This window comes from Ascaphus truei, chromosome 2 (genome assembly GCF_040206685.1).
Source record: "Ascaphus truei isolate aAscTru1 chromosome 2, aAscTru1.hap1, whole genome shotgun sequence".
Taxonomy (NCBI): domain Eukaryota; kingdom Metazoa; phylum Chordata; class Amphibia; order Anura; family Ascaphidae; genus Ascaphus; species Ascaphus truei.
Window position 1 is genome coordinate 414,609,557 of NC_134484.1, and position 15,609 is coordinate 414,625,165.

The 15,609-nt window shown below is 42.4% G+C and overlaps 1 protein-coding gene across 1 annotated transcript in view; it reads left to right on the forward strand.

The window, feature by feature from the left end:
• MALRD1 (MAM and LDL receptor class A domain containing 1) overlaps positions 1-15,609 on the forward strand; it is a 662,703-nt gene that overhangs the window by 371,345 nt on the left and 275,749 nt on the right. The window contains exons 25-26 of the mRNA XM_075588643.1: positions 6,524-6,769; positions 9,414-9,571. Of these exons, the coding sequence (XP_075444758.1) occupies positions 6,524-6,769; positions 9,414-9,571 (404 nt within the window). The remainder of the gene's footprint in view (positions 1-6,523; positions 6,770-9,413; positions 9,572-15,609) is intronic.

Below are 15,609 nucleotides of genomic sequence, written 5' to 3' on the forward strand. Positions count from 1 at the left end.
TTGCGAGCGGCAAATTCAAATTTGCTTACTCTGAGCGCCGAGCGGGCGCAGATGCTTGCTCAGGGCCACCCTGGACGAGGCCTTATGCTTGTGTAGCAGGGTATTACTCCTGGCAGATGGGGGCGTTTATACAAATTTACTACTTACAAACAACTACCCAAATTTCTACTCATACTATAACTCTTTAGCAGGTGATATTGAACCTAAACCAGGTCCTCCCATTTCAAATCTGTCCCATGCCCCTGAGAATTCCACCTTTAAATTCCAAAAAGGGCTATCTGTCGCCCATATAAATATCCGGAGCCTGCTGCCCAAACTGGACGAACTAAGGGCAATGTGCCTTATGCATAAACCCAAAGCCATCGTTCTTACAGAAACATGGCTAACCCCTAAAACTCCTGATGCAAATATCGCCATTCAGTGATACTCCATTTTTAGGAGAGATAGGTCAAAGAGAGGAGGAGGGGTGTTATTTTATATTGCAGACACCTTACAATTTACACTGTTAAATTGCCCCCTAAGCCCACGCTCTTTTGAAATTCTAGTTGGCAAAATCTGCCTCCCCTTTTCTAAGCCCATCTTGCTTGCTGGCATCTACCGTCCCCCTAAAGCCCTTCAACAATTCCTGGCTGATATCACCCAGTTTCTTGGCTCCATTTCCTCTCTGAATGAGAAGAATGAGCTGCTAGTTCTTGGGGATTTCAACTTCAACTGGCTTGACCCTAAAAACCATAAAATTCAGATACAACTCAAGTCACTTAACCTATCACAACTCATTTCCCAACCCACACGGACAAACCTGAAATCGCATAACCATTCCTTTCTACACTGGATTCTCTCCTCAAACCCCAGCAGAATCCAATCCTCTGGCATCCTTCCTGATATTTTCAGTGACCATGCAATAGTGTACTGTGTAAGGAAAATTAAACTGCCCCATTCAAGCCCTAAAGTTCTCCTCACTAGAACATTTAAAAACTTTAACCCACAACAGTTTCTGGATGACCTTACCAACTGCCCATGGCACAGAATCGATTTAATTCCCGACCCTGATTCTGCGCTAGACTATTTCCAATCCGAGTTCTTAAAACTCTGCGGTACCCATGCTCCACTACGCAAAATAAGGGTACGGGGGGCCCATCTTCCATGGGTTACAACTGACCTTATTGCACTCTACCACCTCAGGGATACCTTGTTGAAAAGCTACAAAATAACTGGCACTACCAAGGATCTCAATCACTACAGATGCCTGCGGAACATGTGCACAAGGCAAACAAGGCACGCAAAAGCACAATATTACTCTGACAATCTCCACCAAAATACATCAAACCCAGCTAACTTCTGGAAGGTTATCAACAATATATTCCAGCCTCCTAACCATCAACAACCAAGTAATATCACTAAGGGGGATATTACTCTGATAATGTAACGGTCTGGGAGTCACGCCGCCCTAGGTGTGCTCGTCACTTACCGGCAGCTCCGACGGGTCCTCCCGCGGCACGCAGGCAGCCTCTCTCCGGAACGCCAATCAGTACTCCACGTGGGCGCGCGCGTGCATGCCAAAACTCCCCTTCTACTCTCGGTCCGGCGGCTACGCTCGGTCACGCGGCCGCAAGCACAGCTACACAGAGGTGCGGCCACACGGAGGCGCACCAACCCCTTAAAGGCACAGCACCTCAAACCATTGCTGCAATCCAATGCAGTCTGACTACTGGGCTTTATGGCTCCTCCCCGGGACTCATGCTGGACCTATCCCTGCCATAGCCTGGCCCTTCCACACACCACTACCTTGCTGCGCTGCCATTGGACCCGCTCTCCTATATATACCTAACAGTGTCACTGACTCGTTGGCTGAGCATAGAACCAGTTGTTCTCATCACTCTCTGCCTCCCTAGTCCTGTCTTGTCCTGTTTTGTTTTTGCAGTCCTCCTCGTGTACCGAACCGGCTTCCGCTACGTCTACCGGCACCTCTGGCATCCCGAACTCGGCATACAGCAACATGACTCTCCGCACCTCTGGAATCCCGATCCTTGCAAACGGTAAACGATTATGTCCTTATCTCTAACCCCGGACTTTGCATACAGCACCCTCTACCATCCGTACCTCTCCTGCCCCGATCCGGACTCCCAGACCACTCTACTCTCAAGACGTGCCCTTGTGGCTGTGGGTGGCGTTATATCCTATCCCACCTCAGCACCGCGGTCCCGTCTCGTTTGTGTGAGCACGCCCTGACAGATAAACCCCACTGACATTGCAAATGCATTCAATGATTACTTTGTGGGGTGTGCCACTAACTTATTAGCGAAACGCAGCACAAACCACAAACCTGAATCTCATTCTGGGAGTACCCACATAGCCCTACCCCCTCCCAACACTGCCCACAATTTTCAATTTGGCCCAGTATCTGAAGAGGAGATTACACAAGGGCTCCTCAAACTAAAACTAAGCAGCCAATGCGGACCTGACTTACTACAATCTAGGTTCCTACGACTTGGTGCCCCAGCCATTGCCAAACCAATTGCTTCCATAGTCAACTCTATCCTGTCTGCAGGCCATATCCCTAAGACCTGTAAAACTGCCAGAGTTGTCCCAATCTTCAAAAGTGGGGACAAAAACACTGTCTCAAACTATAGACCAATCTCACTTCTCCCAATTCTATCCAAAGTCATGGAAAAATGTGTCCACTCCCAATTAAGCGATTACTATACCAAGACAAATTTCCCTAGCCAATTCCATTCTGGCTTTCGTCCCAAACACTCCACCGTAACTACCCTGCTAAAAGTTTGCAATGAAATCCAGTGTGGAATGGAACGGGGACAGCTCACTGGTGCAGTATTCCTAGATTTTGCAAAGGCTTTTGATACAGTTGATCATGCTATCCTGCTTAACAAACTCCAGAGCTCTGGAATAGGGAAGCATGCTTTAAACTGGTTTCAGTCCTACCTATCAGGAAGATCCCAACATGTGTCCATCTCAGGCTCTAACTCCAACCCCCTGGATATCACCTGTGGTGTCCCGCAAGGCTCTGTTCTGGGGCCCCTACTCTTCTCAGTGTTCATTAATGATCTTCCCACAGCTTGTAAGGAAGCCTCAATACATATGTATGCAGATGACACAATCCTATATGCACACAGCCATAGCCTCTCTGACCTTCAACACATACTTCAGTCTGACTTTTTGAGACTCGAAAACTGGATTTCCCAAAACAAACTGTTTTTAAACACTGACAAGACTGTAACAATGGTATTTGGGACCAAGACTAAATTTTTAAAAGCTTCCAGCGACTGAGCTCCTAATTGGAACCAACGCTAACACCACCTTAACCCCTGTCACTAGTTTTTAATACCTGGGCTTATGGTTTGACTCCCAATTAACATTCGGAATGCACATTGATAACCTGACAACCAAGACCTATGCCAAACTAGGGGTACTTTACAGGAACAAATCCTCCCTAAGTCTCCTGGTCAGAAAGCGTATCGCACAGCAGATGCTAATGCCAATTATTGACTATGGACCTGTTTTGTTGTTTATGACTATGGAGACATAGTATATGGCTCGGCACCTCAAACCCACCTTAGGAAACTTGACACCCTCTACAATTCAATTTGTCGTTTTGTTCTCCAATGCAACTACAACACACATCACTGCGAAATGCTCAAAGAACTAGATTGGTCATCACTAATGTCTAGGCGCAAAGTTCACCTTTCCTGTCTTGCCTTCAAATTCTTTATGGACAAGCTACCCAGCTATCTGAACAAGCTCCTCACCCCTACCACATTGCAGCACTTATCACCTGAGATCAGGCTCCAAAAGACTGTTCATGGTCCCAAGGCTCAACAAAGTATCCGGCCGTTCCCCCTTCTCTTACCGTGCACCCCAAAACTGGAACAACCTACAAGAGACTCTCACATCCACCACCAGTTTAAGTTCTTTCAAATCTAAGGCTGTCTCACATTTTAATCTGGTCTGTAACTGTTTCATTCGCCTATAATATATATTTTTTTACCTGTGCATGCAATGTCTTGTATATAATGTATACCCTGTTCATTTATGTAGCTGTATTTGTAACCATGTATTATTTGTCTTAACTCTGTGCCCAGGACATACTTGAAAACGAGAGGTAACTCTCAATGTATTACTTCCTGGTAAAATATTTTAAAAATAAAATAAAACACAGTTCCTCAGCCTGACTCAGAAGGGGCAGGGATGGAATAAAATAAACTGTATGTCCTTGAACTCTGACACTGAGCAGGGAATTAAACATTGTGTCTGTGACATGTGGAGTCAGAGCTGCCAGAGCACATGCAGTGCTAGGACTGTCCTGGGAGCCAGAAAGGCTCCCTGGACTAGCTCAGACTTTACCCCTAGGCCCCAGATAGTTCCCCCTCACTGTAGAGACATATGCAGGGCTGGCCCTAGGTATAGGTAGCAAAGACGAGCGCACCGGATCAGACCGGAGTGCAGAGGGAGGTTTCCCCCTTGGCCTGAGGATCAGCAGTCACCTGGACCCTGAGGTGTGAGGGGCTTGTGTTGGAGACCCCGCAGCGTGGGACTCTGCTGCTATTTTGCCCTTGCTGAGAAGTGTGGCCTGGCTGGATCCTAAGCCAGAAAGGTATAGCGCACCAACGCAAGGAGAGAGGGTAGCGCTGCCCTCACATACACTGGGAGGGTTTCCTTGTGGGACACTGGGCTATAGGTGCCTTAGCACCCCAAGCACTATTGGGGTTAGCCACCTCAGGACTATTACTGGACAGTTATAGTGTTTTATTGTATTGTTCTGTTGCATATGTGTTTCTCTTTCTAGACTGTGGGACCACAGTAAAGACATGTTGCCTAACCTGTGTGTGTGTGATTTCAGGGGTATACACTATAGGTATACCGGTTCTCATGAGGGCCTATCCCGTCAACGCAGGGATCATCATGGGTGGAGGTGCTGCACCAGTCACCCCAGGCAACCCAAGAGCGGAGGCTTATGCCTCCTGTACACCTAACTGTGAAGATGTTACAAATTAATTGCACTCCTATTACTGCCTTCACTTGCTGAAATGACATAATAAAATCATAATACCCCACGTGTTTCCCTCGTAACAGAGCTTCATCAGGGGTTCATGATTTTATTATGTCATTTGAGGAAGTGAAGGCAGTAATAGGATTGTAACGCAGAAGGTTAGTTTAGTTGATTTGGCAAGGGTGAGCTTAGTATTTACTATCTTTTAGCACAGTCCTAACTCCCTTTGTATATAGCAAGCGCTCTCCACCAAAATGCAATTAATTTGTGACATTTTCACAGTAACTAGTAGCTTACCACTAGTATTACCACATGGGCACTTATTGGATGCAGGGAGTAACATAATATCTTAGTATTTAACACATTATACTAATCACTAGTTTACCCTTAGGTATACATTTAAAACATTGTTATACCGCTTGCTATCTTGCCCCAATACCCCACCCCCGCGCACTCACTGATTATTAGCACAATACAACCTGTATATACACTCTATTGCTTTGTCATACTGTACCTTCCAATGTTTTCATTATTTTTTATATATATTTCTCTCCCCTTTTGGTATTATATCACATTATCATGTTATGTTTTTGTGCGTTCTTATATTCATGTATTATTATTAAAGGTTAAGTATTAATATCCCTGGGTCGTGCACCATTAGTGCATTTCTTTCTAGGAATTATGTGACCTTAGTCATCAGATTCCCTTGTATTCACTCTAAAAAGTACCTACTCCATTTCTAGATATACCAATTTCTATTTTGAGTCATATCAATTGTTTTTCATGTGGAGCTAAAAAAGTATAGAATGCAAAAAGTGTCGAATATGACTTTTGTATGCTCTGCTGAAATACTGTATTACAACTACTTAGTAAAAACAAAAAACCCCACATATTTGCAATGTTTAGCTAAATCCAATTTACCCCATCTCAAAGAAGACTAAGGCCCTTATTCTGTATGGTGTGATAGCACGTCATCTGCGATTACTGTATCGCAGGAAAAGCCCCATTGACTTTAATGGGTCTTTTCCTACGATAGCGCGTCATCTGCGCTTATCACACCTTACAGAATAATACCATAATGCGGTTTAATTAGAAGATAATGGTGTTACTTTGTTTCATGTATAATGTGAGAAACTTAAATAATGTATTAAACATTCTCCAGTAAAATGCAATTTCGTCTTGAAAGGCAGAAATAATCTGTGTTCTTGCAGCACAACAACAATTGATTCATTAGCAATAGGAAAGATAGTACATTTATATCAGACTGTCACAACCTTAATTTCAAAAACATTTAACTAAAATGTTAAAATGTTCTTTATTCATTGTGTTCCTTTACTAAGCAAGACGTCACTGATAATGGACCAAAAATTAACTTCAGATTGAGTAGTTTTTAAAAAATATATATATATGGCACACCCTCAAACAGTATATAATCTTTTATGGGAATAAACTTTTTGTGACCTCGCAGGAATCTTCATCAACATGATTTATTAAGGCATTCATATTCTTCCCTTCCAGGCTTTTGTCCACCAGGCTATTGGAAATGTAACAATAGTAAGTGTTACAGACCAGAACAAAGATGTGACTTTGTGGATGACTGTGGGGATAATACAGATGAACTTGAATGTGGCACCTCCTGCACCTTTGAAAAGGGCAGATGTGGATGGAAAAATTCCCTAGCTGACAACTTTGACTGGGTACTGGGGGGAGGCTCATCTCAAAGTGTAAGACCTCCCAAGGATCACACCATTGGCAATGAAAAGGGTATGTTCTTACTTTATTTATACAATATAAATGCAGAGTCACAGTGAATGCGCCCATTGAATGCAGCAGTCTATTCCAGAAATATGCTTTGCAAATAAATGTTATACTTTGAATATGTCTACACTTTAATGGTTAGTAAACATAAGGCATATATTAATACAAGGAATGTGCATACGTTTTCTCAGTGTTTATTTCCTTAAGGTGTAGACTACAGATGTGCGAATATGTCCCATTTTGTTTTTCAAAATTATCGCTTCAATATTTTTCAAATAATGCATTTTTTTAAAATGGTGCATGGGTTTTTTTGCAAACATAATTTTGCAACTTTTGTTTGAATATCCTTTTTATTAAATTACAGCATTACTGTGTCACATTGCGAAACTGGTAATGCAATCTATATTGAACAACGGAAATGATTGCTTTTTAAAGAAAGGCATAGAACAGCTGACATAATTAGAAATAAAATATATCAATAAAACAAACTAATTACAAAACCCACAAAAAAGATGCTACTGTATGTTGCAAAGAGATCCATATAGCACAGGTAGAAAAAACAAAAAAACAAAGACGAGTTGTGTATTCAATAAATTTGGCAAATTAAGATGCTTCAACGTAACACAAAAGAAGGCAGCATCAAACAATCATAACCAGCCAATCTCAAAATACTGAATGCGGTACATTGAAGGTATTGAAACACACATTACAAAGTATCATACACACTATTCTTCAAAATATAATTGTTAAATATTGTCCATGTACAGTATTGTATAAATATGGGGTTTATAGTCTATCCTGCTATAACAAAGCTATAGTCATTAATATCAGTTGTATAACGTTCTAAAAAATTCCAAGCGTTTTCCAGTCTGGATGGTAGCAGAACCAGACATGTAGTCCATTTATCCAATATAGCTCATTCAAAAACAAAGCTCTTTTTTCCTTAGTCCTTAAAGTCGCAGCTCAAGCTGCCGTTTAAAAATATATATATATACTGTATATATATTTTTCCCCATTCAATATGTGCATCAATACAATCTGCACACTGACAAGTGATTAGCTAAGCTGCAGATCAATCCGTTCTCCTGTAATCGATCTCTTGCTCAGAGATATTTACTTCAGTTCTTGCACAGCATTGTGGGCAATGTAGTCCTGGAATATGATTCACTGGGCAGTTACTAGATACAATTGGTGCACTGCTAGAGAGAGGGCGGGGCTCAAGAGCCAGAGCCTATCAGAAGGGGAAGGGGGGCTGTCACTTTGGAAATGCTTCCTACATTCGAAACATTAAAAATGTCGTTAAAACATTTTTTTTTTTTTTTTAATGCTACAAGTATTTTCTCATGGTACAGAACTGATTTATTATGAAAAAAGAAAAAAGAAAAAAAAAAGCACATGTAGGATATTGCTTGAACAGCTGCTTTAAACAGTCCTGTTATATACATGTTTAACCTCACAGGAAATTAAACGTTACCTTTTCTCTCTGAAAAAAATCTTACATGTTATTATTGATTGAAAAGAAAAATATTACTGTGTGGTGCCTCATATGATAATAAAGCTTGTGTAAATACAATAAATAAAGTGAATAAACCGAAACAGATACAACCATGAATAGTGTCCTTTTAGTAGTTGTCCAAATTACTCCATTGCTGATATGGGGGTCCAGATGGAACTCGGCATATATATGCCGAGTTCCATCTGGACCCCCATATCAGCAATGGAGTAATTTGGAGAACTACTAAAAGGTTTATTCACTTTATTTATTGTATTGTTACACCTTGTATTTACACAAGATGTATTATCATATTAGGCGCCGAACAGTAATAATTTTCTTTTCACTATTTCCACATCTGACCAGGTTAGTCAGATTTACTTATTGGCAGCCACACGATCACACTTCAACATTTTAAGTTTAAGTGATTTTTAGGGCACTTAATTGTCACATAAAAAAAAATCACAATATCACAATTCATGAAAAGGATCTTTTTTTTCTAGTAGACAAACTGATTTAAAGGTTGGTGTTGATCCCAAATTGTCCCATAATAACGCATTGGAAAAAAGAGCACAAATACAAAGATTGCATACTTCTTAGTGTAGAAGAGAAAAAACGGCGCAACTGCGCATGTCTGAGAAAATGAAGCTCCCGGATGTTTCTTCAGAAAAACTTTATTGAACACACACAAGGGCTACACCGCAATCTCCCCCTCTACGCGTTTCACCCTTACAGATAGGGCTTCTTAGTGTGACTTCCGTTCTGGACATGTGCATCACACTGCATGATATTCATACAACTCTTCACATTGACTTTCAAACAGTGCACACTTTCATGATATTTATTGTATATATGTCCCCTTTATTATGGTATTAAAAGTGAACTGCTGCATTGGAATGGGTACGTACATTTTTCGCCACATGCCTTGACTCCACTTTCAAGACTGCTGCTAACAAAAACCTTTCATATTCATTATCATTATCAGCAGATGTGCCAGGAACAGAATTACATTGCACAGTAGCTTCCATTAACCACAAATTCTATATATATGAAATGTAATATATAGATTTAAATAACTATACATTACAATAACTATACATTTATATATTTCTGAATTATTATTGATATATCGCATATACTGTATGTTTTTATGCTCAGGTCACTTTTTGTATCTTGAGGCATCTCCCATTGGATTACGGGGGGAAAAAGCCCATTTAAAAAGTTCTAAATGGAAAGAGTCAAGCGTGGATTGCACAATGAGCTTCTGGTACTACATGTCTTCAAAAGCCACAGGACTATTTCAAGTTCTTGTCAAGGTAGGGAATATATTCTTATTCCAATATCTTCCAAGATTACATATACCATCACTAAATAGGCCTGCATATTGTGTATAAAATCAACCCCACACTGATGAGACCCATCAAGGTCGAAACAGCTGTCTGTGGGTGGTTTTCTGGGTATGCACCTTAACCCTGGCTGTGCTCAAAGCTGTGACCATACAGCAAGCTTAAGCCTATATGGAACCATGTTAAAAATAGTTATTGTGGCAAAAAGTGACACTGTGTGCTCATTTGCATGTCATTTCCCAGAATCCCTTGCTGCAGTGGAAGTGCTGTATGCTGGGTGATAATGGGGAAAGGCGGGGTTGCAGACCTGCCTAAGACATGCGGATGAGCATACAGTTGTATTTGCATATATATATATATATATATATATATATATAAATATATATATATATATTATATATATATATATATATATATATATATATATATATATATATATATATATATATATATATATATATATATATATATATATTTATTGACCTTTATGTAAATACTGTAATTCTGTTAATAGAAACCCATTATGCCATATTTACTAAGAACTGCTACATCATAACACACCTTCCAGTGTCATACTCACCTATGGCTCATTCAAGTGAATGGAACTTAAGGACCTATATTTACTAAGCAGCCTTCTGCCATAAGGCACATACATTAACTTTTCAACCCCTGACTTTAACTCTGTTATACAGATCAAAGTCTCTCAATATCTGTCCGCTAGATAATCTTGGATGGCCCTCCTCATACAGTACTTCCTCCCACACCTGGCCCTACTGCCCTCTTCATTATGGTGAGCAGTACTATCATACACCCAGTATCACAAGCACACTGACTTGGTGTCACATTTGACTCTTACTTCACATTCTCTTCTCACATTAACAATGTAGTTAAAACCTGTTGATTTTTTTCCCTCTGTAACATTGCAAAGATACAGTACGCCCTTTCCTCTGTCACTCTTCTGCTTAAACTCTAGAACAGGCCCTCATTATCTCCTGTCTCCACTATTGTAGCCTTCTACCATCTACTGTCGCCTTCCTGCCTCTCACCTTTTTCTCCTACAATGTATCCTAAACGCTCCTGTTAGAATTGCTTCCCTCTTTGCCAAATCTGTCTGTGTCTCTTCTGCTGATATCCCTCTCCTGCAGTCCTATTAAATCCTGTATTCCTTACAAAATTCTTCACACTTTTAAGGCTATACACTCCTCTGCCCCTCCTTACATGTCAGCACTAAATTCTCATTATTCACCTGCTCGACTCCTGGGTTCTGCTGAAGGATGTCAAACCCTTTTTGCATCTAAAGCCCTCTTCTGCCTAAAATCTTTCTCACTCACTGCCCCACACCTCTGGAATGCCCTTCCCCTTCATATCACCTCTCTCTCCACCTTTAAGGCCCATCTTAAAATGCACCTCTTTAATGAAGCATTTGGGTAGCTCAGTTGGCTGATAATATACATCTTACCTGTATATGCATTTACCATGACCCCTTGCAGATGCACTTACCATAACAGCATCCTACTGTCTCTGTACGTTCTTCCTACTTACCACTTAGATTGTAAGCTCTTTGGAGCAGGGACTCCTTTTCCTAATGTTTTCTTTTAGGTATGAAGCACTTATGCCTATTATGTCACGTATTTTACTGCTGTTAAGCGCTATGTACATGGATGATGCTATAAATAAAGATATACATACATACATACATAAGGCACGCTCTGGCGGTGGAAATCACCTTACAGTCCATTAGGCCTCGGTCCCGCTGCGCTCGTTGGCGCGGGCGGCGGGTCGCGAGTTCCCCACCAGCAGGGGAATCCTCGCTAGCCGGTCCCGGTCCCCCCTGGCTGCACAGAGCACTACACGCTGTAGCGCGTCAGCCGCTGGAGACACCAGAGAATGGTGTTTCCTAGCGTTGACGCGTGACGTGTGTGGCTGTGAGCCAATGGGGAGGGGAGGCTTCGGGAGGAGGAGAGGCTTCGGGGAGCGGGGAGGAGTGTGGAGTGAAAGCAGGTGAGTGCCTGTCTGTGTGTGTATGTGTCTGAGTGCGTGAGTGCCTGTCTGTGTGTGTGTGTGTGTGCCCGAGTGCCTGCCTCTGTCTGTGTGTGTGTGTGTGTATGAGTGCGTGAGTGCCTGCCTGTGTGTGCGCGCGTGTGTGTGTATGAGTGCCTGCCTGTGTGTGTGTGTGCGCGTGTATGAATGAGTGCCTGCGTGTGTGTGTTTAAACTTACCTTCCAGCTCCAGCCCGAGTCCGTGGAGGGAGGGGGGGGGAGAGTAGCGGGTCCCTCCGCTCAAGCCACGCCCCCCCTCCCTGTCAAACCGCCCACCTCCCGATCAAACCTCCCACCTCCCGCTCCGGCTCCCGCTCCCTACAGACCGCAGATCGCGGTCTGTGTATCTCAGCGCACCGCCTGTCAGCAGCGCAGGTGCGCTGACTCTGGGAGCGGGGCCTTAGCCTTAGGCTTGAAGGTGTCTTCCTGTGCCAAAGGGTGCCCTGTGGCAGACCTCTTTGTGCATATATATTAGCCCAAGGCATAATTCAGATGATCTGTTGTGGAATAGCAATGCTTAATAAATATGGTCTAACATGTCCTTTTTTCCTTTTTACGGTTTAAAATGAAAAATTAACAGACACAGGCAACATCGCTCAACAGTATAATATAAAAGGATTTGTTAAAGGGAAAGGGAATTCTAAGTCTCACAAACAAACACTAAGCATACACTCCAATACGTATAACTTATACCTTCATCTTGATTAAAATGGCTTCACAGCATATGCAGAGTACTCATGATAGAATATACAATCAAACATTCTTTAAAGTCCAATGTTATGATGCTGTGTGTTTGTCAGTCCCTCTTAACGACACTATCATTAGGGTAGTGGTAGTTATGCTTCTCTTTTGTCAGAATTTAAAATTAAAATAAAAGCTGAAAATAGAAAGGCCAGAAAATTCTTCCGCTACCCGGCATCGCTAATAAGGATCCCCGAGAGCACAGCTCAGATCGCTGCATCTGCTATTGCGTTGGCCACGCTAAAGTCTTTGGGGACAAGAGCGCACACAAAACAGCAAAAGAGAGCTATAAAACAAATAGGTTTAATAGGAAAAGCAGAATAAAGAAATAGCTGACACAAATAAAAGTAGATAGGCAGAAACCCTCTAAAAATAGGTGTGTCTGTTGGTGCTCCTACTTTGTGAACAATGGGTAATTAAAAACGAAGGGTTACACAATGACAAGTGGAAACATAGCACTTCAAGGGTTAAATTAGTAAAATAAATAAATAATTTATAGTCACATCAAGTGTTCCCAGTTACAGAGTCCAATGTCAGGTTGAGTATGGGTATGCTGCTTCTTTACAACCGGAGCTAACCTCAGGACCGGTAGAAACTATAGAAACAAAGACAAAAAGAGAAAAAAGCGCAAAACCCATAGAGTAGTATAGTCAATTTATGGAATAATTAAAAACGGTTATAAACACTCACAAAAGAATACGTTGCTAAAGGCACTTCGGTACTTTGAATGACCGCTGGAACAGAAGTAATCCACTTGTCTGTTGGTTGGGGTGCTCAGTGTCTCTTCCTCTCAGAGACGCTGAGCACCCCAACCAACAGACAAGTGGATTACTTCTGTTTCAGCGGTCATTTAAAGTACCAAAGTGCCTTTATCAACTTATTCTTTTGTGAGTGTTTATAACCGTTTTTAATTATTCCATAAATTGACTACACTACTCTATGGGTTTTGCGCTTTTTTCTCTTTTTGTCTTTGTTTTAATAGGAAAAGGTAATGGAACATAAAAGAATAGCAAGTGTGTGGGGTCGCAGATAGAAAGTCCTGGGTTCCGGGATTCCAGATTCAGTGATTATAGCTTGAAGGTAAAGATTGCAAGAAGTGCTGAGCTTTCTTCCCCAGACAAGGCTCAAGTTCTATGATATATAGGGTGGGGGAGAGGTGCTTTGCTTTATCATATTGTTGAAGTGGTTTCATGGAATTAACGTTCCTCTAATGAGCTAAAATTTCTTCTGCCCCCCCACCCCCCTTTCCTTATTTTTTTTATCCACAAAGATAGATCTGATTTTCATGGGAGTGTGGTTGAGTACTAATGCAGCATTATCTCTGTAATAATTTCCAACATTGTGCTTATTATAAAGGATGGTCAAGTTCACAATCCAAAATTTACAGGTCCAAAATCTTAGCCTCCAAAGGGCCCGATAGATCTGAGTAGAAACTGAATGCGGGTCGGATTTCTGGACCTGAATTGTGAGCAGAAACAATCTAAAACCTTGTTTCTGCTCCCAAAGAAAGTTCCACCCTCCCACCGCTTCACACATTTGCCCCCAGCCTAACTTTCTTTCCATAGCTCCCTACCTCCTCAGATGCAGCTTTAGGTTACTCATGGGTTAACTGCCAACCGGAAGAACCCTGTCTCCTGCTAGCCCCTCCCCTCTGTCACAGGGGAAAGATTGCATCATCTGAGAGGGCCGAGCCAGCAGGAGAGAAGCATCCTGTCATCTGCAGTTGACAGCCCTACAGCTGCACCAGATGAGGTAGTGACAATCTTTCCCCACCCATGTCGATCTGCTCCCCCTATGCCGCTCTTTCACCTTTCCTATGTCACTTGTACTCCAGCCCTAGACCAGGGGGACGCAAGATTTTCTAGGAGGAGCGTGGCGGTTAGAGACGCCCTGCACCCTTCCAAAGGGCTTTTAACTTGAATGCCTGGGGAGCGGCGAATGCCTCTGTAACTTCCCTTATGACTTCTGGTGACTAGTCAAATGATGCCGCAAGGTCACGTGACATCGCGTCGCCATGGCAATGTGACATCGTGATGAAAGATTGCTGGAAACAAGGTGTGGGGGGAAAGGAGGGCGCAAGCAGGGGAGGAGAGCTGGCAGGGGGTGCCGGGGAAAAAGTTTGTGCACCCCTGCCCTAGACCAGTGATTTTAAGCCGGGATTCCGTGGGCACCGTTCTAGGGTTACACGGTCAATGGGGGGAGTGAGAGCTGGGAAAAGTGTCCCAACTGTCCTAGGCCTGGCAGCAGTGGCAGTGGGCAGATGGCTCTCCAGCAGCAGTGATGTCCCGGCATTCACCTCCCTTTTCCGGTCAACACTGGAAGTCGGGTCCAAATTTCGCTATCCAGAGGAGGGAGCTGTGGACCGGGGGCAGCACGAAGGAGTCCTCCTCGCCCCAAGATAAGAGGGGAGAGTGTGTGTATTAGAGAGAGAAAGAGAGAGGAGAATTTGTAAGAGGGGAAGAGAGAGACGGGGGAGAAGAGGGTAGGGCAAAAGAGAGGGGATGAGGGAGTGGGGAGAGAGATGGAAGCAGGGAGATGGGGGGATAAGAGGTTTGGGGTACCCCAGAATTTAACAATATAATTCTAGGATTCCTTAATCAAAAAAAGGTTGAAACCCCCTGCCCTTGACTCTTCTTCTTTAGTGACAATTAGGGACGGTGATAGTGATAGTGATTATTCACTGTTCGTTCCTGTTCTATACAATAAATAGTAGCCTAAGTAAGCTCTCATCTGAGAATTCACCTACACTTTCTCTGGTCTCTAATCATTGCAAATGGTGCCTGTACAGTTCATGACGTCAACCCCTCTGACCAAAAAGTCTGGATAAAAACCTTAAAATGCTGTTTTCTGGCATTATTTTTTTTCCCTTTGCTAAAACACATTCTTCTGATTGCTCTATTTGCTGGGATTGTGCTACCTTGATAATCTATTCCTGCTGGGACTTTATGCTGAATTTTTATTGGAATACAATTTATTATATTATTGCTGAATTCTTATACAATTTGCTGTGAAATGTAGAAAAGTTGCTAGGACTTTAGTTTTGCTGTGTGATATGAATGAACTGTTACCGTAAATATACATGGATTTTTAAAGAGGCAGTTAGAAACATAGGAACATATAATTTGATGGCAGATAAGACATCCTGGCCCACCTAGACTGTCCATTTTCTTATCTGCTGTAAAACCTCAAAGCCTATTTGTAATTCAAAATGTGTCCAATTAAAGAATT